The following is a 26,099-nucleotide window of genomic DNA, read 5'->3' as shown; positions in this document are numbered from 1 at the left end:
TGTATGTTTATAAAATGTTAAAACAAAAAAAAAAAGGACAAAGAAAATGAAAAACCTGCAGAACAATCCAGATAACAGACCTGGATGGATGGGTCAGAACTAAGAACCTGTTCATTTACAGAAGAAAATGCAGAGAGAAAAAATGGGCATACATGCAAACTCACTACTCTTGACTACCCTGCTCTACACACAGCAACAAGCGAGACCACTTAAAATTTAAAAAATACCCAAACAAAAAAAGCCCATCAGAATCATGAGCCAAATCCCAAACTCAGCTGTATGCCTTGATGCTCTGTCATAGAGATTTTAAACTGCTCTGCAGACTGCTTTTAAGTGACCTGCAAGAAAATCAAGCAATAAAAACAAGGCATCTGCAAAACAAAAAGATTGCAAAGGTGCTGCAGTCTGTTAGTAGCTGAACACATCAGCACTAGTCACTTTTAATACCAAAACCAAAAGTTCCAACAAAAGGAGTCACCCCAACAAAAGCACCAACAATTCTTCAGCTAAAAAACAAAAAAGATAAAGTCTGCAGAATTTTTAAGTATTACAGGTCATAAGTCTGTCCCTTTTTATAGTCTTCAGAACCAAAATGTAATCACATCCAATATGCTCTCTCCTTTGTGCAATCTTCAGCCATTCACTTTTAACATCCTTTCAAGCACAGGGAATCCCTCCTCATCTGGACTATCAGGTTCTGTGACTCCTTCTACTCTGCATCTTTAAACAACACAAAGTATGATTTCCATCTTTCTGCTCATTGTAAGCCATCTTTTCATACTATCTATAAAAAGATTTTCCATAAAACTGTCCCAGGAAGCTGGTCTATTGGAACCTACCAAGAGCTGTACGAAAGCCAAGAGGCTGAAAGTCACATGGTTTGTACAAAGTCCTTGTGAAGGATGATCATTTTGTAAAGGTTTCTTGCACATGCTAAATACAGCTCACAAAGTAAAATGATGTTCCCATTACAGATACCAGAAGCAGACTACTTATCCTCACTGTCCACAGACCCAAATTAAAAGCAAAGGAGTTGATGACACACTAACAAATAGGTATTTCTTTGTGAAAACTTAGTTGCCATGCAAATATCTAACAAACAAACAAAAATCCTCCTAAACCAGAACAGCTTCCACGCCTGAATGCAATTCCCAGAGTTAAGAGGATACGCTGAAAACAGTGCCTGGTGAATGGAAGGGCCTTGTTAGTGCACTGCTCTCCCTTCGAAGTTCCACTGCAGGTTGTTGGTTCCGCATCTCTCTGCCTTGCTTGGCTTGTGCTGAAAAGAAAGCATAAAAGAGTTTACAGACAAACCCCCAGTCTCGGGTGTTACTCAACACAATTATTATAATGAATGTGGAACAGTAGGATGAAAAATTGTAACACACAAGTGTGTGCCATGATCCAGATGGGTGCACACTACTACCAGGCTCTACACAGGGACATTGAATAGATGTCAATGACAGGTGAAGGTGTGATTGTAGTAACAGGATTATCTCTTATTTCACAGGGCCTTAATTGTAATGAGAGGTGCTATGTGCTACTACCACGTAAATATTACAACACCTTGCAACAGAAAGGGCAGCAGTAGGTGAGTGTCAACACAGGTGACCCTCAAAATGAGGTCGCTCTTTAGAATTCAATGTACTGAGTATGCCTAGATGGGAGTCAAGTGCACTTCCAAGCCTGTTGATAAATCCAAACATGCCGAGCATCCCCAGAGCTTGCATGCAAGCATGTGCTCAGACAAACTTAGACTGAGCTCTGGAGCGGCAGAGCCTGAGCGTGCTCAACATGGATCAAAGCTCTCCTTCACCAACGTGCCACAGCCCAATCCACCGGCAGGTGCCCGGAGCTGGGCGCTCCCCCAGCACAGCCCCTGTGCTCTGAGCCTGAGCTGCAAGCAGGCCACCAGGCAGCAGTGTGGACGAGTACTCAAGCGTTACACAGCTCGCTCTCCAGGCATGTCACCTTCATGGAGATAAAGCTGGCGACTCCAGGGCTGACTTGCACCTCTGTACACGTTGTTTTCTAGGTTGACAAAAAGCTGTCTGTAGCCTGACTGTTTTCCTTCAGCCATTTCTGTCATCAACTGCACTTTGACTGAGCAAAGTTTTAGTTAGCACTATTCCTCCTGTGAAAAATTTTGTATCTGAAAAGATTCTGTGGCTACTTAAATTGACTAGAGCAGTGATGACAGGCATACCTGGCTTTGCTGGTCTACCCAAAATAACATTTTTTCTTAATAAAAGGCAAAAATAATAGGGAAAAAAACCCAGCAAGAGCTTGTCAGTTCAGGTAAACTTTTGCCACAGTTTAAGTTTGGAGACATTTATAAACAACTTTGTAAGCTACTAATGGACTTCTACATTACACCTCAGAGCAGCTCTTTAGAATCAGTCCACCTCCCCAACAATGAACCCTCCAACTGTCATGAACCACATCCCACTGTCCAGGCACAAAAGTATCCCATTGAACAGAATATACTCTCAGTACCCAGCTCCAATCTGAATCTCATACTATCCAGTACACCCCACAGTCACACATCCTCTAAAGCAAAACCACAACAGCAAAAGGATGCTTTGGATACCCCAAATGTAACACCAGGGTTCAGACTTAGTCTCTTCCTGCACTAATATGAATCAACCAACGCTCCATATGCTGAGAGCCGCAGGGATGTTGACATTATCTAGAAGGAATTCCCACAGAAGATAACCTTCAAAGTTGTTAGAAGTTATGTATTTTGTTGCCAGGTTTCATTTAATGTTAGATTGAGTTAAATCTAACCAAAAGCATGAGCTTAAATTTGGTTTGCTGGGAAGATAATTAAGAGGAGGTACAGACGTATCAAAAAAAGCAGTCTGAAAAACAAAGTCTGAATTGAAGCAGTGAACTACAGACCAGACTGCACACCTTCTACTGGCATAGTAAAGGACCAGATATCTGAGCCCAGAAACTGCTCAACAAACATCCACATTTTAAAACATAAAGCTGGAGAAGGCCTGTCCTCATGGAAAACTCCGTATGCCCCGTTTATTTTACTCCACTGACAGGCATTTGTGCGTCACGTTTTTCCTGCCTTGTGCAGGTTCCAGAGTCCACCATTTCAGGTGCTGCAGGCTCAGCCCATCTCCGCCCCGGCCAGCCCCAGGCTCTGCAGTCTCAGGGCAGTCTAACCTGGTACAAGCACACGTGGCTCTGCGCAGCTCCCGCAGGAGCTGCCCCGCGCGCTCCGGCTCTCTGCTGGCCGCCTGCAGCAAGGCTTTCCGGAGCGTGTGCCGGCATTTCTTCTGGCGAGATTCTGCCCGCTCCAGGCGGCAGAGGTGCTTGTATTTCTGCTGAAAGTAAGTGCAAAGTCTGGTCACCCTGGAACTCCTGTCATCTGCATTGTCATCATCGGACCTGAAGAAGGGAAAATAAAAACAAGTGTTTTAAGTTACTACTTTTTTTTTTTCCCCACTAAGTTAATTTGTCATTCTAATAGAATTAAGTTGGCATCCATCTTCTAGCCACACAAACATCCAAACACTGAAATCAGGCAGTGTTACTTGAGAAACAGCAAGAGCAGGAGCCCTTTTAAATTCTAAAGGTATTTACTCTTCTTAGTATGTCATTATTAGAGATTACATCACTTTAGCGTCAAGTTTGACACATTTAAATGTCTAGAGCCTGCTGTTCAAAAAGAAATCTATACTATTAACCTTTATTTACTGCAAATGTCTCAGCAAATGAGACCAATGCTTAAACCAAAGTGCAATTAATGGAGAGGACAAGAGTAGGGAATTGTGTAGTGGAAATTTATTGAGGAATGATCATGCTGGAGAAGATGGTCAAGTTCTAACCAGTACCTAAACTGCTGACTTCTTCCAATTCCTTTTACTCTGCCAGGCAGTGTACTCCTTTTTAAACCAAAGCACCCACTAACACAGCTAACAGCTGATTTCCCCTTGCTGCAGAGTTGCAGTTGAGTTACAGTACAACAGTAGAGAAGAAATTCACATTTAACTCAAAGATACTGAGGGAAAATCAGACCAGGACTAGGCAATGCCCAGATGAAGGACTAATTCAACTCTTTGTTGGCTTAAGAAAGTCTCCATTTATCTTGGCTCTCTGAATGTCCAGGCACATATCAACAAGACTATCAAACCATACCAACACATTCAGTTATATGAAGTAAAAGTTATGAAACAGAAAATGATCACTGGAACTTGTTAAAAGAACAAGGTCCATGAAGCTAACCAGAAGATCTCCACAACAAGCACTAGTTTGCAAAATGAGTTTTTTGTTCATGGAGCAAGAAAATACATGTGCTGAATTTAAGCAGACTCTGTTCAGCTTTTCCTCTAATTGTTTTCTCATAGAACAGAGAAAATTTTTGCCAACTTTCCTATCTGTAACACAAAGAAGGGGCAGGAGATAGAAGAGGAATCCAAACAAATTAAGCAAATCAAAAGCTGGCAATGTTCAGAGCCTGTGGGACTCAATGAGCTGACACCCAAACCTGCACACAGCAAAGGAGGCCACCACTTTGCAAGAGATGTGAAATACCAGCCATGATATTTACTAAATAAAGTAAGATCCAGAAACACAGACAGCAGATCTGTCCCTGAAAGGCAATATGGTGCAGACCTACTTTCTTTTCTGGAAACTCTGACTCTACTTAGACACAGGCCAAATGGAAGAGACTGCAGTCATCTCCACTAAGGCTTCCCACAAAAACTCCACAGCAGCAAACACTGCCTTTGACACAAATGCAGGTTTTTGTGAAGAGTTATGTAAGTCAACCATACGATGTATTTTATCTGTTACAACACATTACAGCTTATTTTCTAGAAGAAAAAATACAAGTAATTAACCTCTGCAATTACATGCTTAACAGCAAATATAACCTGTTAAAAATATTTAACATATGTAATGTTTAGAGTATTTTTACATTGAAAATCAAAAGAAAACACACTTTTAAGATCTCTTAGGAAAGAATGCTTACTGGGAAAAACTATCTGTTCAGAAAAAATTGACTGTGGGCTATTTAATACATATTTTTCTTTTCCAGTGTATTACTAAAAGAGGATAGCATGTATATTTATTGGTAGGTTTAATATCTTAGATGTTTCCTTACTGCTCTGGGCCAAGACTATTAAACAAAGTTACAGATTTAATTTTAAATACAGTTAAAATTAACTCTAAGAATAACAAGAGTATTTCTTAGGGGAAAGAAGTTTCTTTCTTGTGGAGTGTTTGTTAATGTACCTTTCTCTGTATTTGAGACTTTTTACTTCTCTCACATTGAAAGAATCAGAAAAAAATGTCACTGTATGCTAAAATATTTTTGATCTTCAGTTCATGAGATCTTTTTTAAAAATAGATGAAGACATATATCAAAGGTATAGAAAGAAATCATGCCTGCAGTGGGCAAGGGCTTATTTTGAGCCAAAATTTCTAAAAGCCCGTTCAGAACTTTGTTCCCAGGCCAGTAAGATTAGCCAAAACATTTATATGTTCAAAGAAACCTAAAAATATCAAAATAAAACCTTTTTTCTTCAGTAGACATGAGAATGAAAGATACTTTTATTGTTGTTCTTTCATAAACAAGTTTGCCAAACTCTATTTAGTTTATTCTCCTAAGCCGCATATAGAACTTCTGAAGTTCAACTTAACGTGTGGCATTTCATTTTTACAAAGATTTCTGAAAGTGCACACGAGCCATTTGATAATCCAAAATGCTTTCTCCCAACCCTTCCCTTTCAGACTGTTGTGTGAAACATCAGGGGGATTATTGCTGAGTGTTCATGAAGAAAACAAAGACAGCACGAAGCAGCAGACAGGAAGAGCAAAAGGCAGCACGAGCAGCGAGGCACCACCAGGGAATGAGGAGAACATGCTCTCTATTCTGAGACACCCCAACAGCTATATTTCAAATCCCTCCTTACAGAGCATTTTGAAGAACCTTCCCTTCTTTCTTTTAGTTATTCTACTTATTGGGAGTTATTAAATCCAACTTTTGACAACACGGTGTTGATATTTAATCCTTTGAGTGAGTTGGTATGAGGAGGGACTGACACTCCTTTTTCAAACTTGCTACTTGAAACATTTGCTTTAGCTATATTTTGGTGCAGGAAGTGAAAAAATACTTTGTTATAAAGGCATTTGTTTTCCAGCACTTTCTAAGATACCAGACTCAATAATCAAATAATCTAGGGGGAAGCTTCAGTAATCTGCAGCAGGGAACAGCCCCTGCTTTCTCTCCAAATTTCTGCTCCCACAAGGGATTCTTCCCACCCCAGCAACCTTCTCTGCCAGCACCCAGCCTGCACTGTGCCCACTGCCAGCTCCTGTGCTATTTGAACTCAAACATTTGTGCCTGTCTCGAAGCACTGCATCCCGAAATCCTGGGAGCATAGGAACACAATTTTTCAAAATTAAAGCCCAGAATAATAAAAGCAAACATTTGGCCCGCGTTTCCACAGATGATTGCAACAATATGAATTTTACAGATTAAAAGGCCAGAAGGCAAGTGAACCAAAAAATGTATTATTGTTGTCATGGTTTAACCCCATCCAGCAACTAAGTACCACAGTGCTGTATGCTCCCTCTCTCTCTCCCTGCTCCCACCAGTGGGATGGGGAGGGGAATCAGAAAAAAAACACCTTGTGGGTTGAGCTAAGAATAGCTTATTAACAGAAACAAAGTAAAATATACTACTACTATTTATTGTAATTAAAAAGAAAATAAACCCCACGAAAAACAAATGATACCCTTTACAGTTGCTCACCACCCACTCGCTGATATTCAAGACCACCTCAAGCAGCGATTGGTTCCCCCCAGTTTCTGTCCTGGCCATGATGTCCTGGGCTGTGGGGTACCCCCCCCTCGGCCATTGGGCTCAGTGTCCCAGCTGTGCTCCCTCACGGCTTCTGGTGCGCCCCTCTCTGGCAGAGCATGGGAAACTGAGGTGTCCTTGACTCTGGGCTAGCACTACTCAGCAACAACAGCCAAACCATCAGAGCATCATCAACACTGCTCTCGTACCAAACACAAAACACAGCACTGTGCCAGCCGCTAAGAAGAAAATGACTACTGCCCCAGCCAAAACCAGGACACTGTTAAGACATTAATTTTAAACAAATCTGGTACATTTTTGAGAGTTTAAGAGCAGCTAGACTATTACACAAGAAGTTCAACAGAGGTTTCCCCCACAGTCACACAAGCAGCAATGCTGAGAACCAGCTGTCTAGTAAAGCAGAAATTAACTGTTCACTTTCTTTCAATAGTCTATTCTGAGAAGCATTCCTCCCACTGTCTTCCATGTAGTCAAAAGGAAAAAGACAGAATGCAGTTAGCTGGTGAGGATCACAAACTTAGATACAAATGAACAGAGAAAAAAGAGCTTTAATCTTACTATGAAAACCAGCAAGTAAATCCCCTAAGTTTAGGTATGTGATTTCAAAAACTAAAAGTTTTGGGAAATAATGTCCATTGGTCTTCTGGTAAAATAAGTCCCCAGAATTCAGAGTTTTAACAAGTCACTGGCTGACTTTAGGAGTCACCAGTCTGTATCACCAGATTAGCAAGACCGAGTCATTTTGACAAATCAAATCTCCCCAGAAACAGCCTGAACTAATTCATCTTCAGCAGCAGACAGACCACACTGCAGAAGTGTCAAAGTGAAACATTTCAGGTAATAAAAACCTCTACAGAAGTTTGCAGAATAGGAACTAAAGTTTTAGAAGGCTGACATCAAGTGAATGCTTATCCATTATCGAAATTAGTAAGGTTGTTGAAGGGCTAACACTGAGCAGGCTGATGGAAGTACAAAAGAGCCAGCTGCATCCAAAAATTTATCCATCATGGATAGTTAAGGCAGCATTTAACTAAGGTGCACAGAAAGCTAGAATGGAACAGAAAATGTCAAGACAAGGTATTATTTTCTCTCAGTATGTGAAAAGAGTAGGAAGAATCTAAAGGAAGTTAAGACAAATAGAAGACATACAGAGATGACCTTTATAAGTTGACAAAAAAATAGGGATCCATAGAAGAATCAAATCAAATGTCAAAGAGAGAAGAGTGCAAGGGAAGTTATTTAATAGATATATCTGCTGTGAAAAATTATGTATGGTTTAGAAGTCTGAAAGTCTGTTCACATTTTCCCAAAACATTTTATTTAAAAGTTGCCTTTTAAGTTAGAAGTAATGAGAAAGCTCACTCTGAAACTGCTGATGCCCTAAAAAATGACAGTCATTCATAACAAAAAAAGACCCCTTTATTTTAAAAAAGTGAAGTCTACACTCTGCGTAATAGCTTTGAGTCACTGAAGGCTCTTAACATTTAGCATGCTGGTGACAAAGATACAGGTTTGTTGTTCACCTTGAGGACAATCTTCAGAGATGGCAGGAAATCCTAGTAAGTTTCAGAACTTTCAGAATTTAACAACAAAATAAGATTGCATTAACACCATTATGCTAAGTGTGATAGTTAAAAATTTAAAAAATAGGGGACAGTTGTAGTATCAAACAGCCCAGTTGCACAGTGAATTGAGAGTCACGTTACAGAAACTATAATCAAATTCTAGTGAGACCTCAATTTCTTTGTTAATAAAATACAACAGTTTTGTTACAACCCTACACCTGGGATGCTTTAACTGTGCACCTTTAAATTTACATTAATAGACCTATATTATCATATCCTGCTGTAAATTTAGAGTTGTGACCGAGCAGTACATAGAGACTATCATAAGCCTTTCTGCACCAGCAGCTAATTGCTGCTCTAAGGAACCAGCAGCTAAATCCTTTTGATCTCATAACTTCCTTCCAATGCTCACAAGTATTGACAGAGGTTTAAGTTTCAAAACTTAATTATTAAAAGAAATACCATGGCTTTAAAAAAAGCACATTAAAACAATAGCCTGCATAATTATTACAAGAATTAAGGAGTAAAATGTAGCGAGTTTACTGACAAAGCTATTCACAACCAGTAGGAAAGACAAGAAACTAATAGGAACCCCATTTGATTCTAATTCAAGACCTCCAATCATCAAGGCACACAAGTTCATTAATAAATCCCACTAAACTCAATTAAATTCAGGCAAACAAGCTTAAATCCTTTCCTGATGCATCCTTATGACAGCAGGCTGCACAAAGGTCTCGAAGTTAGCTGGAAACTGGGACAGAAGGTGACAAGCTGTTCCACAGCTATTACAAACAAATGAGTTCAAACAAGCCTTTGTTTCAGAAAAACACTTCAAGTGCTGAGGTTCCACTGACTCCACCTGAAGTGACGCTGACATTTGCATGATTTATTCCACCAAGGCCAGCACGAATACTGAAGAATCATACTCACTCAGGTCTCTCATAGCCGAGGCTTTCTCGGATAGACCACGCAACCTGGTAAGGGGAGGTCTGCTCTGAATCCTCCAACTCTTCTCCACTGTCTTCAGACCAATCCAGCCCTAAGGGAATTGAAAACATGGGTATTGGATGAAAAGAGCATCTGCCTTATATAAGCCTCTGAGTAACCTTTGGCACAAAAAATGAATGTATGGTAGAGTTGCAAGCATGATTACATTCAATTAAATCATGCAGTATTCTCAATTATACAGAAAAAGCTACAGTAGCAGCTCCATTACAGTGTGCAAATAGCACCCATTGATTTTTGTCATACCTGAATTTTCCTTTTAAAATCCTTACTGGCTTCTTTATCCATAAACAGTGGAAGAAAAATCACCAACAATCTTACTCACAGAGAAATACTGGTTTTCATAACCAAGTACGAGATAAGAGAGAAGTCCCTGTCATGAAGAACTGACTACTTGGTAAATTTTAATACTATATGATCTAAATAGGCCAATTTCATTTCTGTTCATACTCTGACCCCTTCTCTGTGCCAAAACATAGAATAATATGAAAACTGTAAGACACAGCAGCATGGACAGAGATAGACACAGAGCTACCCAGGATGTTCCTCTGCTCAGTTTCTGTAATTGTCTGCCAAAAGCACATATTAGCATGAAGAAAGCTGAAGAGAGAGGTGCAAACACAACACTCCTGCACTTTTACCAAGCAGCATGTTTTCACTTAATGATGATGCAGTATGGTACATTTAGGGTGTGCTCCGGCAGCCTCAGTTAGTCAGCCTACACAGAGCTGTTGAACAGGACAGCCAGAAAGAGGCCAGGAAGTTCTCAGGTGGAACATTTTATCTGGAACTTTATCTTTGTAGTTTTTCCTATTCTCTCTCCCACACCCAGTGAAATTCTTGCCACTTTCTTGCAGCAGGTGGGATAAAATCCCATTGCTGCATTTACAAACTAGCATTTTTTGCTTTTTCACCTTCTTCTGTGCTCCTTGAAAATTGACAGAGTTAAGGAGCATTTCATTTTTGCTAAAACTGAACTAAACAACTATATCTGAGATGATTCCAAAGTCAGATGCCTTGAATCTAGAAAATGCATCAGTACTCGGTCAAGCACTTTTAGAGTTAGATATACACACACATGCCTGGAATACAATCATCAGGTAACTCTTCATCATATAGAACCAGCACTTTAACAGGAATCACAGATATCAGAAACCCAAATTATCAGGAACTTCAGCATCCTAAAAAAATTATTATTTGTTTTTATTTTTTAAGACATACATTTGAACTAAATTAAGATACCTAAGACATTTGATAAAATGTCAGAATTATACTTTCAACTTAAATGTTCCTTTTTCCTGTTGTCTCTTCCATAAAGGAATGAAAAAACAACTTAATCATTCCATAAAGATGTCCACAGTTAACAGCTACATAACAAATTGTTAACCCAAAGTTTAAAAACAAAATCAGAAATCAAGTTGTTTTGCTTCTCCTGGGCACTGCAGAAAGGAAGGAACAAAATTGAATCCAGATTCAGCTATACTGACACTGAAGACTGCAGTTACATTAATATCCAATTACATGGCTCTGATGTTGGTACACATAAAACTGGCTTAATATGTTGAAAGATTCTGTGCAGTCATCTCTAGTGCTGCTCAAATATAGAAAAGAAATCCTGAAATTCTCTGAACTGGCATACTAGTCTTTAATATTAAGGCTTATAATGAATAAATAACAAATAAATTTTCCACTCTCACATAATTAATATGTAAATTCCTTTACTTTGCCAAATATAAACTGTTCTAAATGCATCCACATAGTTATGCACCTGCCTAACTGTACATGTATATGTCTAACTGGTTTTTATTTTTACTGTGACTCTTTTTTAGAAAAACATATTCTCTTCACCACTTGAGAATGTAGAATATTAAGCACAGAAAAGGCTCTTTCCACAGTCTTTCAAAACACAGGTCACTTTCTAAGCTCTTGAGGTCTGAGGTGACACTCAGAAATGCCTCTGGAGTTGCCATTCCTCTAAAGACCTGCACTACATATAGGACCAGCAAAGCTGTTTTCTGAAGAACACTTTCCTTTGGAGACACGCTATGGGATGCTAATTATCTCCTGAACAAGAAGTCAAACTATCCCATGAGTGCCAAAGGGCAGATCTTAACAGCAAATTAAGAAAAAGTTAATTGAAATAGGAAAAATTACAGATGTTTGCAATTAACTAAGACATTATATAGGGAATGTCCAGATTTATCTGAAGTCTTTTTTTGTTTTAAAAATCATGAACAATGTTCTTAACTTATGTCACACAGACTCACATTGCCTTTTCCCTGCCCGTATTTTACTTGTTAGATATATACAGTGTAAAACTAAGCAGAAAAGTAACTTGGGAGGGTGAGGAAGATGAAAAGGACAGACAGGTGTGCCTAGGTCTACATTCACAATCAGACAAATCAGCCACAAGGTCAGCTGCCTTTTCAAAGCTTACAGAGCACTACTATCACAGCACCAATTTGGTTATATTTGCTTGTATTTTCACAAGCAGCTGTTGATTATTACGTGTAGAAGACTATCTCTGCACGGTATGCATACAAGACTTCATCCTTCCAACTACCTTCTGTAACAATGCTGCTCTCCTGAAGTGGTCTTTTCCTTTTGTTCATCCATATTCTATACATTAACAGGGCCCAGTCAAGAAAAATTCCCATGTGTTCCAATTTTCTAATTAAGTCAACTGGAATTTCGAATCTGCAGAGATTGATGGCCCATATTGCCAAACTTTTAAATTAATTATCTCACGTGCACTTATCACACACCTAATTCCAATGTAACTTTGTCCACTCAGGTAGGTACCGCTAGCGTCACCTTTACTACTTGAGTTGCAAACCTTCTACATGAGGTCTCTATAATGCAAACAATGTTTTCTACACCTCAGTTTGATTTCTCAAATGGTTAACACCAAGAAGAATAAACAACCAAAATGCCATAAACCATTTGAGAGGGGTCCAGGCATTCCCTTCATAGACAACAGGGCTAAAGAAAATGCCAAGAGATCACCTAGCTCCAGGACAGGGCTAGGAAGACAGTTCCCTTTCGTCTTTTGGTTTTGGGTTAAAAGACACGGCTGCAGTGCATCATTCCCTACTTTCCCTACTCACCTAAGTGAGGAAACAGATCCGTGTCCAGCTGCTGCTTTCGAGTGCACAGTTTCACCAGTCTCTGGAGCCGGCTCATGCAGGACGAGTGCGGAGAGAAGGCCGTGGCTTTCATGAGGACCCGGTCAGTCCTGGGCGGGTCCGTGACAGGAGCCCTGGCGGGTGGCAGGAGAGGCAGAGGTCTCTTGTTGGACAACTGCCGTGCTTGTGCTATAGTGTGTGTGGTGGGTGCCACTCCCTGCATTGGTAGGCTGGTGTTCAGAGGTTGAGGTGACTTGCAGACGATGCCCTGCGGTAGCCCTGTCGGCTTTAACGAAGCTGATGAAGGTGGCAGATGGGAGTGCTGCTGCTGCAGAGGCTGCTGCTGCAAAGGTGCAGGAATGGGGCTAAAGTGCTCTTGGCGAACTTTTAAAATCTCTGTCTCTCTCTGGCGCTGCCGGTTTTGAGCCAACTTGCTCTGCAACTTTTTCTTCACTGTTGCCCCTTTCTTTAGGTCATCATCCTCCTCATTGAAAGCAAAGGGGTCTTCTAATTCTGCCTCCAGGTAGTGGAGAGGAAGCCTTGCCCCTGGAGGGGACAGGGACATCCCGTCCAGTCCGTTGGGCATCTTCAAGGCCAGGGTGGGCACTGTCAGACTGAAGGCCATAGCATCCATCTGATGCCTGACCTTTACCTCCTCTATGGGATCATTCTTTTTCTTCCTCTCCTTTTTGGGTATAAAGCCAAGTACCTGCAGGTGGCTGTTGCAGTACCTTTGAAGAGTAAAAGCAGTCAGTTATTAACTAAACTTCTGCAAGTAAAAGAAGACAAGACATCACTCAGGAGAAACCCACACACATGCATCTCAAGCAAATATAAACTGAAACACAAGAGGTTTTATAAGAATTGTACACAACTATTTTGAACACAACAGGTAACTGTGGTGCTCCCAAACCAGCAGGAAGAAAGCTTTTACAAGAGTCTATTTCTAATCTTAAGATATAAGATTCTTCATTCATTATTCATAGGAGAATCACATACAATCCTTCAAAATCTTAACTCTTCTAATATGGTAAACAGCCAAATCCAAACAGTCAAAATCCAAAGTGAACAAAACAAATGGGCAGTCTGATACATAAAGCAGCAGGAATACAAGCCATTAACTGCTCAGTACAAAAGCTCCTTAGAAAAAGTACATTGAAGGCTATTTCCTTTCATTTGCCCATTCCTTCAGTGGAAGTAGTTAACACTTTCATCAATGCATACATTATTATTATTATCATTATCATTATTATTATCAACTCCCCTGTAGTAGGGAGCAGTCTCTCATAAGGACAATCTCAGTAGATATCTGCTACAAAAGAGCCCTATTTCCACTTACTGAACAAGTAGCATAAATACTTAAATTCTGTTTTAGTAGTTTAACATGATGAATTTCGAAGCCAGAGGATTAGCTGAATATTCTTCAACAAAAATCTAGTTTAAAACAAATTCCCTGCTGCTAGAAAGAATTTACACAATGCCAGAAATATGTATACATACAATCCACAAGCACAGATTTTAGGTTCTTCTAATATAGAAAACTTTCAAAGTCATGCTATTAAAAAAAAAGAAAGCAAAAAGGTCTGTGAAAATCTGTCATGAAAGTAAAAAAATAATTACAATTTATGCCACAGATAACATACTAAAAAGTAAGCAATTAAATTTGTTTAATTGGAACCAGCATGTGACAGAAATTTAGGAACCATGATGTGATCCTTTTTCTGTGTGCCCCAGGCAGGCACTCCTGCCTCTGCAGAACCCACCAATAACGAAAATTTACCCTTGCAGAATCCCATCTACACCTTACAGCTTACAGATGACCTAAGATACAAGGAAAGACTGATGTCACATCAAGGTAATTATGGACAAGATAATGAAATACCCATGAAGGCATTCTTTAAAATCTGACCAGTATGAATCTGAGAACAGGAAGTTTTGTTGAAAAAATAAGTTAAAATGATATTACTTCTGGTCTTCATGGAGCAAAAAATAGCAGAAAAGCCCAAAACAACCCCCCAAAAAGGTTTAGCACTTCAGTTTAGTCACTTTCAATTTGTCAACCCATTTATAAAGAAACAATGTGTGAACAGCTCTAAAGGGTCCTTAAAAGGGAAATAAGAGAGCAAATTCCTATACGCTCTTTACTGGTTTCCATATATGTAGCTTCTTGAGAGACACAAACTCCTACAGTTTCACAAATCAGAAAAGGTTGAAAAGCACTGCTACTTATTATTGCTTAAATAATTTCTTCATTACATTATGTTGTAAATAATAACTAAACCTAGATGAGGCAAGCTAAAAGACAACAACTTGTGCAGTCCTTATTAGAACACACTGGAATACTGCAAATTCATACTAAGAGATGCACTTCTAAAAATAAAATTATATAATGAGGGCTCAATAAAGCTTCCCTTAAAGTCAACAAGCACTGTTTCCATATTTAAAATTAAGCCCATTTTAAATATTTTGTTTGAGCAGTTACCACAGCACTTTTAGTACGACAGAAGAAAAAAAACAATAAACAGACTAAAAAAACACAAGGGAATTCTTTTCCCTCTTATGCCAATAAAAAGAGTGTTTTGCTCAACACAAATGCTTCCCTTATATTGTTCAAAACTTAAAGTATTGTCATCCCGTGCTTGTGCTGATGTGAGGAGGTAGAAATGCATAGTCTGTTTTCATTGCAAAAAAAGTAAGAAAAGAAATAGAAAAGGTGAGTAAGTCTGTGGAAAGGTAATAAGCTTCCTAAAATTCGCTGAGTTTTAGGCTGTTAAGGGTTTGTCTTGTTCATTTAACTCTAACACAATTATTTTTCTATGGCAGCGAATAAAGCTTTGGCTCTAACAGTTGACCATACTGCACCACTGAGAGCCAACTGGCTCCTCTGGACACAAACCCACGGGTGCCAGGCTCCAGCATTCAGATTCCAGCACACACTGACTTGGCTCTGTGCTTTCGCCTCTGTCAACTCCCTCTCTTCCAGTACAACCAAGGCTGTTACACCTTGGACTAACAGGAGCAAGATTAACCAGGAAGAGCAGTTCAGTCTTCTCTGGGTAAAGAAGACTGCACACAAGCAGTTTTGGCTAGCATAGTTCCATTAGCATCCCCTCAGCCTTCACCCTGTTGGGTTCTTGCTTGCCCTGTGCACAGCCAGGGGGGCATGCACCCACATTTCCCCATCCTGCCATCCCAGGATGCCTGTTTAGTTGGTCCTGGCCTAAACTGGCTCTGACTTCACCCAGTGCTGCAGAGTCTGCATCAGTAGTTCAAACTCCATTGAAGTCAGATTACTGGGAAGACAGGAATCAAACCTGCAAGCAGCACAGTGCTTTCCACATAGCTCTGAGCATGAAACCTGTTAGGGTCAAGCTGGCCCTACAAGAGCCAATTCTGACGAGCCTGTCTCAGAGGCTCAGTTTGTCACTTCTATAAGCTGTCTGTGAGTTATGCTCAGCTGATAGTATCACAGTAAGTGTCTAATACAGGTTTTTTTCCCCTTCCTCATTGAGCACCAAAGGCACTTTTTCTGTGCAGGTAAGGTCAAATGAAGTCCACACACATGAGACTTGATATCCATCAGAATTATAACATGAAGCACACAAAATGTGATTGGCTCTGAAGACTTCAGCTGGACAGTTTCCTGCATCCACTGGGAAGGCAAGAATTCAGACAGTGAGGTTTTCAACCTATAAATGCATTCTGCTTTTTAGTACATCCCAGGTATCAATTTCCATCACTTACTTAAAAGAAGATCCAAATAAACTGGGGAGCAGCTTGTATATTAACAAAATATTTTTAAAGGTTCTCTTAAGTGAGGAGAATTAGAGACAAAATAGTGTTTAACCCAACTAAACTGTAGTAAACCTATATTTAGAAATCAGTTGCATTTCATTATCTTTGTGTGTATCTGGTTAAGAAAGAAGTAGGAGATATATTCAGAGAAAACAGATATATAAAACCTATGTGTGTATCATCCCACATATATATATTCTTTAAAAAACAAGATAGTGAATAGAAAAATCAGACTTCAAATAAGGCAATGAACTCACACACTATTAATAGATTTAATTTGTAGAATGTTAATGGTTAATAAGAAATCTAATAATCTGGCATCATATTAACCATCTTTGTGGCTGGTAGCATCTCATTTGTCTGGGATCAAGTGATAAATCTTAATTATTTGTGGACAGACTATGAAGCTTTTGGCATATAATGCATGCATCTTCTTGAAATACTTTTTTTTAACAATCTCTAAAAGTATGAAAGAAGATAGCTGTCAGAGCATCATACAGTCTGCTTCTGATCATGAACAGTTACGTGTCTAAAACTGACAAAATGACCATCTGACAGTAATTCTGTACACAGAAAATGAAAAGCTATCAGTGAAGAACTCAGACACTGCAAACATCTTTATATTGAACGGAGTGTGAAAAAAGTCTTCTAAGATACAGGTTTGCCTGCCAAAAAAAAAAGAAGTTTAGAACAGCCGCAGTCTTATCACCAGCATTCATTAAATGTTATTGTTAAAATTAAACTCTGCCCTGAGAAACAGTCTTTTAAAATATTCTTTCAAACTATCACATCCTCTCATTTGAAATTAAAAGTTTTTTCTCTTTCAGACACCTGCTGTCCTCTTCAAGTACTGTAATGTGACACTCGACATGCAATTGAATTATTCTAATATAACATACACCAGATGTCATGACCACACTTCACTTTAACTTGAGAAAAATCAAAAAGAACAAAGTGTGAACTCAATTCAAGGTGTAAAGAAAAATCACAAATTCCACGAGAACATATGAGACATAAAAAAGTCATTAAGTACTTTTACTTCTATTGTTTTTCAGTATGACCCCTGGTAAACAGGAACTCTCTCAGTCAGCTCTTGCATCTGAAATTACAGCATACCATTTGTGCTAACAATTTCTATGATCATTTCTGTGAGCTTATTTCCAAAGAGCCTCAATTGTATAGTAGCAAAGAAACACTCACTGACTGTCAAATTACAGCTTAAAGTTATTCATCTTGTGCCATTTGAGCATTTGCCCTACAGCTTTTGACAAACATTCATGTTTTTTTCTCACTTCATCAGTCTCCTCAGCTGAAATGGCAGGTGAAGTGCAAGTTAATTTAGAGCACAGTCCAACTGTTGTTTCAGACAAGAGAGGGAGCTGTGAGCAGAGAAGGAAGTTATATGTAGGGCACAGTGGGAACACTGCTAATAATGCAAAAGGTTAGTGAATGGCAGCTAATAATGTGAAAGGTCAGTGAATAGTGGCTTGCTTTTTTGTGGCATATTTTGTTCATAATTTAGGTTTTAAGAGAACAAGTCTCAGATAGTTAACACACACATCAATTAAACACTGTGTTACTGGCAAAACCTGCAATGACAGCTCTGAAAAACAAAGTCATATATAGATGGCAGCCAAGATTAGACAAATTTTGCTATTTCAGCCCAAGCAGCACCAATGAGACTGGTGTTCAGGAAGTTTTAAAGAGCATGGAAGAATGCCCTTGTGGTTACAGTATGGGCTGCAATTCACGAAACCTGCTTCTAACTCCAAGCTCTCAACAACTTCAAGTATTTTACTTTGAAAAGAATTTAATACCTGGGCACTCTGGGCATCTTCATTTCGGTAGGGAAGGGGAGAGAAATAAGGGAAGCAAAGAAGGAAGGGAGTACGTGGCACTTCCCCAGCTGGCTCATCAGTTATCAAGTAATATTTATTTTATTCCAGTAAAACAACACTACAGATCAGTACCAAATCACTAACACTGTCTTGTCATTCTGGATTTGTCCCTGTGTGTCACTGCTCCCCGTATCCAGAAGATAAGCATTTTCAACTGCTTGCCCTGAAAAAGCAGATGGAAGTGTGCCTTTGGCACTGCTGGCCAAACAAGCAGGCCTTTCTAAGATCGTGGACTGTGAGTGACAAAGCAAATGAGTTAGAACAGCTGATACTGTGTAGCAGGTTTGAGCCACAGTTTATAGTGAATTTGAGAAAAGCAGTGAACTCTCCAGTAAACTTCCTTGTGATTAAGTTACTGCCCTCTTACTGAGTACTTGACTCCCACAGAAAATAAAATAAAATTTACTGGTCTTAAAACAAAATCCTCAAAGGAACATCCTGGAATACAATTCACTCAGGCCAGTTCCTCCCTCATCCTGAAACCAGGCAGCAACTTAAACAAAACATTTCAGCCACTTCCCACTTTGCAGAGAGGAAAGCACAACTCACCTACGGTCCTCAGACTTGGGGATGGGGTTGGTGCAGCGTTGGCTATTGTACTTGGCCACATATTCACATTGCTTGAAGGGGGCAGTCTTGTCCTCCAGAACGTGTCTGATACAGAAGGCGTAGCCGTTAAGTCGCCTCTGCTTGCACAGTTTGGGGCTATACGAGCACAAGGGCTTATTGTCAACCTCAGAGAAGTGTATGTGTTTGCCTTCATACATCACGTGACTCTATTCCTTGTGAACATCAGCTGAAAGAACCAAAATATTGAGACAAATCACAGAAGGGAAGAAAAACTGCATTCAGTTCTAGGTTGTGTGTTTCGTTTTTGGCCGGAAAGAAGGACCCAAAACAATACCTGATTTTAAATCTTCTGTACCATGTCAATGTTAAGAGAGAGCCCCAAGGACACCACTATCCTGGAATGATGATGAACCAAGATGAAGCAGATTGTCTAAGGAAAATATGAAAAGGATTAATGTCAGTCAGAATAAAACAGAAATTACTACAGTAAGTAAATGGGCACATGTGAACCACACCAAGCCTGTGGTTCAGCTAGCATCCAATAAAACAATAGCACAATACTTTTCAATCAGTAGTCACAGATCTTTGGAAAACATGAAAGAAATTACTGGGGGAAAGAAAATTCTGCTGCCACCACACTTAAAGCACTTTAACAGAACTTCACTCATCTACCAGAAAGTGATTAGAAGCTACAAGTTGGAAAAGGTTAGGTGTCATCAGATTAAGATCACTTGCTTTCATAAATCAAGCTGAAATATGATTAACCCATTTGATTGCAGAGGGTTTACTTCAAGGTGTCTTTGCTTACAAAACCACCATAGACGGTCTTTGTTGTGCAAAATTATTTTGCCAGTCACTGCAACAAAGCTTTATTTTGAGAAAAGCTTTCTTTACCACACCTGATGACCAGTCTTTCAGATCTTGTAGCTGCTTACAATTTCTGCAAGCACCCATATGCAGTCCTTCCTGAGGTCATCACAGTTCTTCAAAGCTTATCCTACCTCACTGTACTTATTTTAGTGAAATACAGGCATTAATATCAGTCAGCACCCCCATCAATACCAGAAGGGCTGCAATGTCAATTCAGCAAGAGGCTGGGTTGTTTTCCTACCTAAAGTAGGTTCCTACAGTGCAAATCCATGCAGACATAAGGTACTTTTTCAGTTCTCTACATTATGGAGGTCATTGGCAATCATCTTTTTAAAAAAGCAAACAAACCCCTCAAAGCAGTTTCAAAAAAATTAACAGTACATACATTCTGCAGCTACTGTGACACACTAAGCTTAACCTGCCAAAGGTAGCTTTTATTCAGAAAGGTCATCCTGAAGCACTGGAATGAACTCTTTTCAACACTGTGTATTCATTCAGTACTCAGTTCAGTTTCATATGTTTTACACACCAGGGGAAGGAATGTTCATAGAGGTGATATTCAGGAAATATGTAATAAATTAGAGGCATGTGACAAATGTACAGATTACCACCTCAACGAAATTACTTGTTCCCGAGGCCCAAAAAGGCAAGAGCAGAATTACAAGGAGGAAGCCTACACAGACTTTGCAGGAAAGATGTACTTTCCTCTTGCAAAAGTACAAGCCTCCACTTTCTGCTGTAAAAAAGTACCATGAGAAAATGACAAAGCATTATGGCACAGGGGGATCTAGAAAAACAATTTTAAGTCACTAGGGCAAGACAGAACCCCCTATCCCACAGAGTAAACCGCATAAATCTGGCCTTCATTAGCATATATCTAGCTGTAGAAGCAGAAAGACAGAAGAGTACTAAAGATTTAAAACACACTTAAAATTCGTGGAACAGCTGTACATGCACACGTGCAGCATACAGAGCCTAGAATGGAGACAGGTGCTACAGAATGTAACTACTGCAAGCGACCTGAACAATCATTTGGCAATAACAGTAACTTTGTATTTCCTCTTGATACACATTTTCCCTTTCCATGCACACAGAGAAGCAGCCACCCCCAGAGGCAGGGGCCTCCCGCTTTGCTAACACAGAGAGCCACAACATAAGCACAGGCACCTAGTCCAGTTCCAATCACCTTTCCCAACTTTTCTCAAGGCATAGAAGCACATACACTATATATATATATATACACATATATATATACTTGAAACCAACTAACCACTGGAGTATGGCTTTCCACAACACATCAGTCTTAAGAACAAGAAAGATATTCATTGATATTCATTGTTGACTGTGCCCTTCAAAAAGACAGAATGGGAAGAGGGAACAATCTCTTCTTTAGCATGTTAAGGACCAAATATTCCTTTCAGTCACCTTGGCTCAGGCAGATACTGACATACCCTTCAGTATTGTTCAGCAACAACATGTAGAAAAAACATAAATCCCATGGGAACACAACCCATTACAGGAGCTGTGGTCAGTGTTTGTATCCCATGTATTTGAGAGATGGACTCTTCTACCACTATGGCAGCAAAAGTAACCAGATGAGTCTTAACTACTCGCATCTCACACACACAACACTGACAGAAAGCCTTTTGCTGGAGAGTCTGCTTCTCTCAGTTTATCAAAGCTTGTATTAGGCAGCACTGGACTGGACATAAAACTTGAAAGACCAAGTGTATCTTGCAGCTGGGGTGACCCACATGTTGCTCTCTATTTTCTTCTGATTTATCATCTTTTTTTAAACTACTACTATCAAGCTTTGCAGAGTTTCTGATGGATCACTAACTTTCTCCTCTTTTGTACAACCCAGCCATAATTCTTTGCTGAAGGTTAGCAAGCAAGAGACCAAAGAAAAAGAGTTCCTCAGGATGGTTCCAAAGTAAACAGTGAGAAATGCATACCTTGTGTGCCTCCGTTAAGCTTCTGTAAAGAAACTGCTCCACAGTTCCCAGCCACTATAATCCTAGATTTATTCTTGTGGCCGCAGTCTTATTTTTGGATTTAACTCATAATTAAGACTTATTTTTGCATTTAACTTGACTGTGCCAAGGCAGGCATGGTATTTCACTTCTCTCTTGTCTGAGAGATACAGGGCACAAGGACAATGCCATATGAAACATTCACACAAAACTACTGACAATAATCCCCTGGGAAACCAATGAGCATGAATGTGAGGTTTTGGGTCCAAATATACACTAAGAGAAGCCCATGCAAATATAATCATGTTAAAAATCCTGACAGCAATCAATTAGTGCAACTAATTCCTTGCAAACGGTGCAAGGAACAAGACAGCAAATAAGCACAGCAGCCAACCAATGTTATATTTAAAAAACCAACACAGCAATTTTCTCAAATTTGCAATTGTCTTTATTAGCAGATTCTTGAACAGACTCCCCAAAAGACATGTCACTATGTGGATACACTGCCAGGATAAGAAGTTGGACTTAATCTAAAAAGAGCTTTTTTTTTTTTTTTACTTCCATGGCATACCATAAAAGAGCGTGTGTGTGTGTGTGTGTATAAATATATATATAAAAATAACGAAGACACTTAAATCTCTTCATTCTGATTTCATTTGATGCAGTGGTTTATTTTGAACAATTTACAGGAGTTTTCAACAGAGCTTTTTGCTGCTACGTAAAAAGTAGCACAAGCATGGAATAGGCACGTGTCACTTAACTGAAGAGAACTGAAACTACACTTAGCTAAATAGTGGGTGGGGGAGAAATTATTTTTGTCCCACAGGATTCAGTAAGAGATGACGGAAACATGGACTTCCCCTGGAAAAAGCAAATGCTTAAGCAGCTGTACTTCATATAAAAATATCAGAATACAAAACTTCCTGGAAGCTGTTTTTGGTTTTGCATTTATACTCTCCATTGAAGATGTAGGAAGGTTCAACAGAAAAAAAAATTATGCCTGCATGTGCTCAGACTAACTTTAGCCACAACCTGTGAATGAGAAACCAGAAGCTGCTTCTTGAGGAACCTAGATTTTCCTTCAACAACTGATTCTAAATAAAAGATTTTGAGCTAGTCAGAAACAACAGGCCAAAGAACAGAAGGGAATCACAAAATGCCTGCCTTTGCCAAACGATGTCATACATGACTGAGGTTTAAGAAATCATGGTAGGGAATAAGGTAAATACAAAGCAGTCATACCAGATCACACAGTACTGCAACTAGGGGTACCTGATGAAGTTAGCAAGAGATTGACTCAAAAGATATCAAAGAAGTATTTCTTTATTGTTACTGCTCACAGATAGTGAACTGCTGGAGCTTGCTGTCACATGAGACTATGGAAGCACACAGCACCATCAGGTTCAGAGACAATAGAGAAGTTCATAGACAACAGGGACATAAGTGATGCACCTGCTAGCATGACCAATTTAACAAACATGGGTAGTGGAGGAGTAAGAGAAAAAAGCACAAAAAAGGTGTCTGGGCTTTCATGCCCTTCCTAAGTAGCATCACTTATTTCTATTGCCCAAGACAGAACATTAGGTTGGATCCAAGCTAATCTGACCCAGAGGATATTTTTCACGGTCTTATGAGGTTATCACTAATATTTGTAACTTCATAACACATTCACTTCTCCCCTTGTCCCATTTTTTATTCTTGAGCAGCTGACTGGAACACAATCTCCTCCCTCTGGCTAAAGTCCTATCTGGACATGTGAAGAAGAGTAACAAACGTAGCACCCCAGCAAGGCTTTACAGCAAGGACAGGCAGGACACAAAGTAAAGTCACACTCTGAGACATCAGCAGTTAAGAGCAGAGCTGTTTGTCCTGCTGAGTGCAGCCACTGGTAGTCTATAAGAAAACTGAAGGTGGTTTGCACAATGACTACAAAAAGAGAAATTAAAGACTTCAATGCACAAGGTACACACCTGTCCAATTGCCAGTATCTACTATCACCCTCTGGAACAAGCCAGCTCCCAACTGCTTTTAGTACTGGTTTTTCAGGGCAGGCACAATCAGCTCCCGGCAGTGCACATCAGCTCCAGGGACAACACAGTCATAGCTCTGCACCCCACATATCCTCTTCCAAAAGAGTTAAACAGTCCTTCAGAGAGGCTGGAAAACAGTGCAGCAGCAAGCTTTGGAGGACAATCTTTACTATAACCATACCCAAGTACCAGCATTATGTCATACAGAATCTGGTACCTAACACTGTGAGTAGTCTACAGGGAAGTTAATGGCTTACTCACTAATGGAAAGCCCAAAGCACTAGAGCCTCAAAACTCAGATCGGTAGTCTTGTGCAAATGCTGTGCTGAAAATATTAGAGTATTTTAAATCATGTGGGTTGATACATTCTTAAACATATGCTCAGAACTTGACATTCAATGTACGTAAGACCCTTTTAGGCAATGGAATCCCCAAATGCATTGTAAATTGCAAGGCAATTATATCCTGGTGGTTAAAAGATGTATAATTAAGAGGACTGAGCTTAGAGCTTCACACACTGCAACCAAACAAAATCCACAACTACAGAGGTCTTTACTATGTTGTTTGCATTTGCTAATACTAGCCTAAATTTCATGTTAAATTGCCTGGTGTGTTCATGACCTCTCACAGACAAGGCACAATCATCTCTGTATGATCCCAAAATCATCAGCTTGGGGCCAGAAGTAGAACATGGATCTAACAAGAATCTCAGCTTCTCCACAAGCACAAATAAGATAAATAGTACTTCTGTCATTTCCTCTTGACCAAGAAAGAACAAGTACCTGCCACTGTCAGACTCATTTCCTGAAACTGAGCAAACACGCAGAGTGCAAGATGTTTGGAAACATGGAATTTCATCCATTCCAAGACGAACAGAAGCCATAAAAGTCACGACAAAAAGACACACACTTAAAGCTATTTTGAAGCAAAACTTTTCAATCAGTATTAGTAAAAATTATACTTCTAAGTAGGAATCTAAAACATTCATTTTTTCTGTTTTATAGCAACTAATACCTCTCTCTGAAATGTTTTGTTCTATCATAGAAGCTGTACCACATCTAACTGTGGTACAATCAACACCACAAAGTTGTAACTTCTGTCCCTATGCTGTGATCTAACCATAAGTTTGGCTTAGTTGTAGTGTTTTAGCAGCTCAATTCTCTACTACATTCAGCTACCAAACCAAGAATGCTGTAATTGTGGAAACAAGAGTCTTTTTGTCAGTAAATGCATTCAAATTAAGACAGAGAACACTGGGAAGCAACCAAAGTCAACTACAAGAGTTCCTGTACAGAACACTTTTATTAACTGGAGTACAGCCCTTATTCAGGAAGGCCTCTGAAGTGCAGGTACATGCAAGTACCCTGACAGATCAAGGTATTCAACATGTTAAGATCTTACAAGGTATTTTTAGTTACCACCTGGAATCATATTTTGGACTACTTTTTTCATATGTTAAGATCTACCTAGGAAGAAAAAAGCAATATTGCCCTCATTCTGCCTTTTTAGAAAGCTTATTACTTCAGCTCTGGCAAAAGGCAGTTTACATTACATAAGGATGTCCAATATATTAGCAGAAAGGCTGCAGAATGTTTTAGGCAACACTGGTAAAACAGATTATACTTTAGAATATAACACAATAAATACAAAATTAAACTCAAGCATCATTCCTAATAATAGCAACAGCTAGAGGACTTACAGAATTGTAACTAGCTACAATCAAGAGCAGAAAACATAATTAAGAGGAGGGAAAAAAGAAGTCTTTGCTCACAAACTGAACAGGTTCTTTTCGTTTTCCTACACCAAATGAACTTAAGTAGGAATTTTCAGCTGATTCACTCATCTGTACCTCATAGTACCTTACAGAAAAACTGACAAAGGTAGCCCAAACCCTAAAAAAACCAAACATTTAAGACTCTATGAATTTTAGAAACTTCAGAGGATTTCTAAAGGAAAAAAGAACTTATGTAGGAAAATTTCTAACTAGTGCCAAGAGCACATTCCTGTAGATTTTAAAAAACTAATTTCCTAAATATGGCTATTCCTGACCTAAGGTTCAAGATGGGCTCTGTATCTTGAAAGTCTTTTGAACAGGGATTTCTCTATTTGAGCAGGTCTCAGGCCCCAGTCCTGCTATCACATCCTCACAGGGCAGTTGTCATGCACGCTTATTTCAATGTAGTTATAAGCAGGCCTGGGTTTTGCCAGGATGAGCAGGGCTGCAAAGAGGTGGCCTTCAGATACAGCAACAAATAAATAGGACAGTGCATATGGCAGAAATGTACTTTAAAAGTATTATCTCAAAATACCAAAAGTAAGATCCTGAGATAAAAGTAGAGATTAAATATACTACAACACACCTTGCATCTGTACTTGGGGGAAAAAATAAGTCCAAGTCTTTCATTTATTCAAATAACAAATAACCTG

At 39.4% G+C, this 26,099-nt stretch overlaps 1 protein-coding gene across 5 annotated transcripts in view; it reads right to left on the bottom strand.

Annotated features, from left to right (window-relative positions):
• Window positions 1–26,099, bottom strand: part of INO80D (INO80 complex subunit D) — a 45,543-nt gene that overhangs the window by 17,019 nt on the left and 2,425 nt on the right. For all 5 annotated transcript variants that reach the window (XR_010080756.1, XM_063400349.1, XM_063400351.1 and 2 more), the window contains 6 exons: window positions 19,134–19,229; window positions 18,779–19,025; window positions 12,519–13,267; window positions 9,337–9,445; window positions 3,178–3,402; window positions 1,170–1,279 (listed from right to left, as the gene is read on the bottom strand). Coding sequence is in view for 4 of the 5 variants with exons in the window: in XM_063400349.1 (XP_063256419.1) it covers window positions 1,170–1,279; window positions 3,178–3,402; window positions 9,337–9,445; window positions 12,519–13,267; window positions 18,779–18,996 (1,411 nt within the window). In the remaining variant the exon portion in view is untranslated. The remainder of the gene's footprint in view (window positions 1–1,169; window positions 1,280–3,177; window positions 3,403–9,336; window positions 9,446–12,518; window positions 13,268–18,778; window positions 19,026–19,133; window positions 19,230–26,099) is intronic.

Source organism: Prinia subflava, chromosome 6, assembly GCF_021018805.1.
Source record: "Prinia subflava isolate CZ2003 ecotype Zambia chromosome 6, Cam_Psub_1.2, whole genome shotgun sequence".
Taxonomy (NCBI): Eukaryota; Metazoa; Chordata; class Aves; order Passeriformes; family Cisticolidae; genus Prinia; species Prinia subflava.
This window is presented reverse-complemented; position numbering and strand designations above follow the sequence as displayed.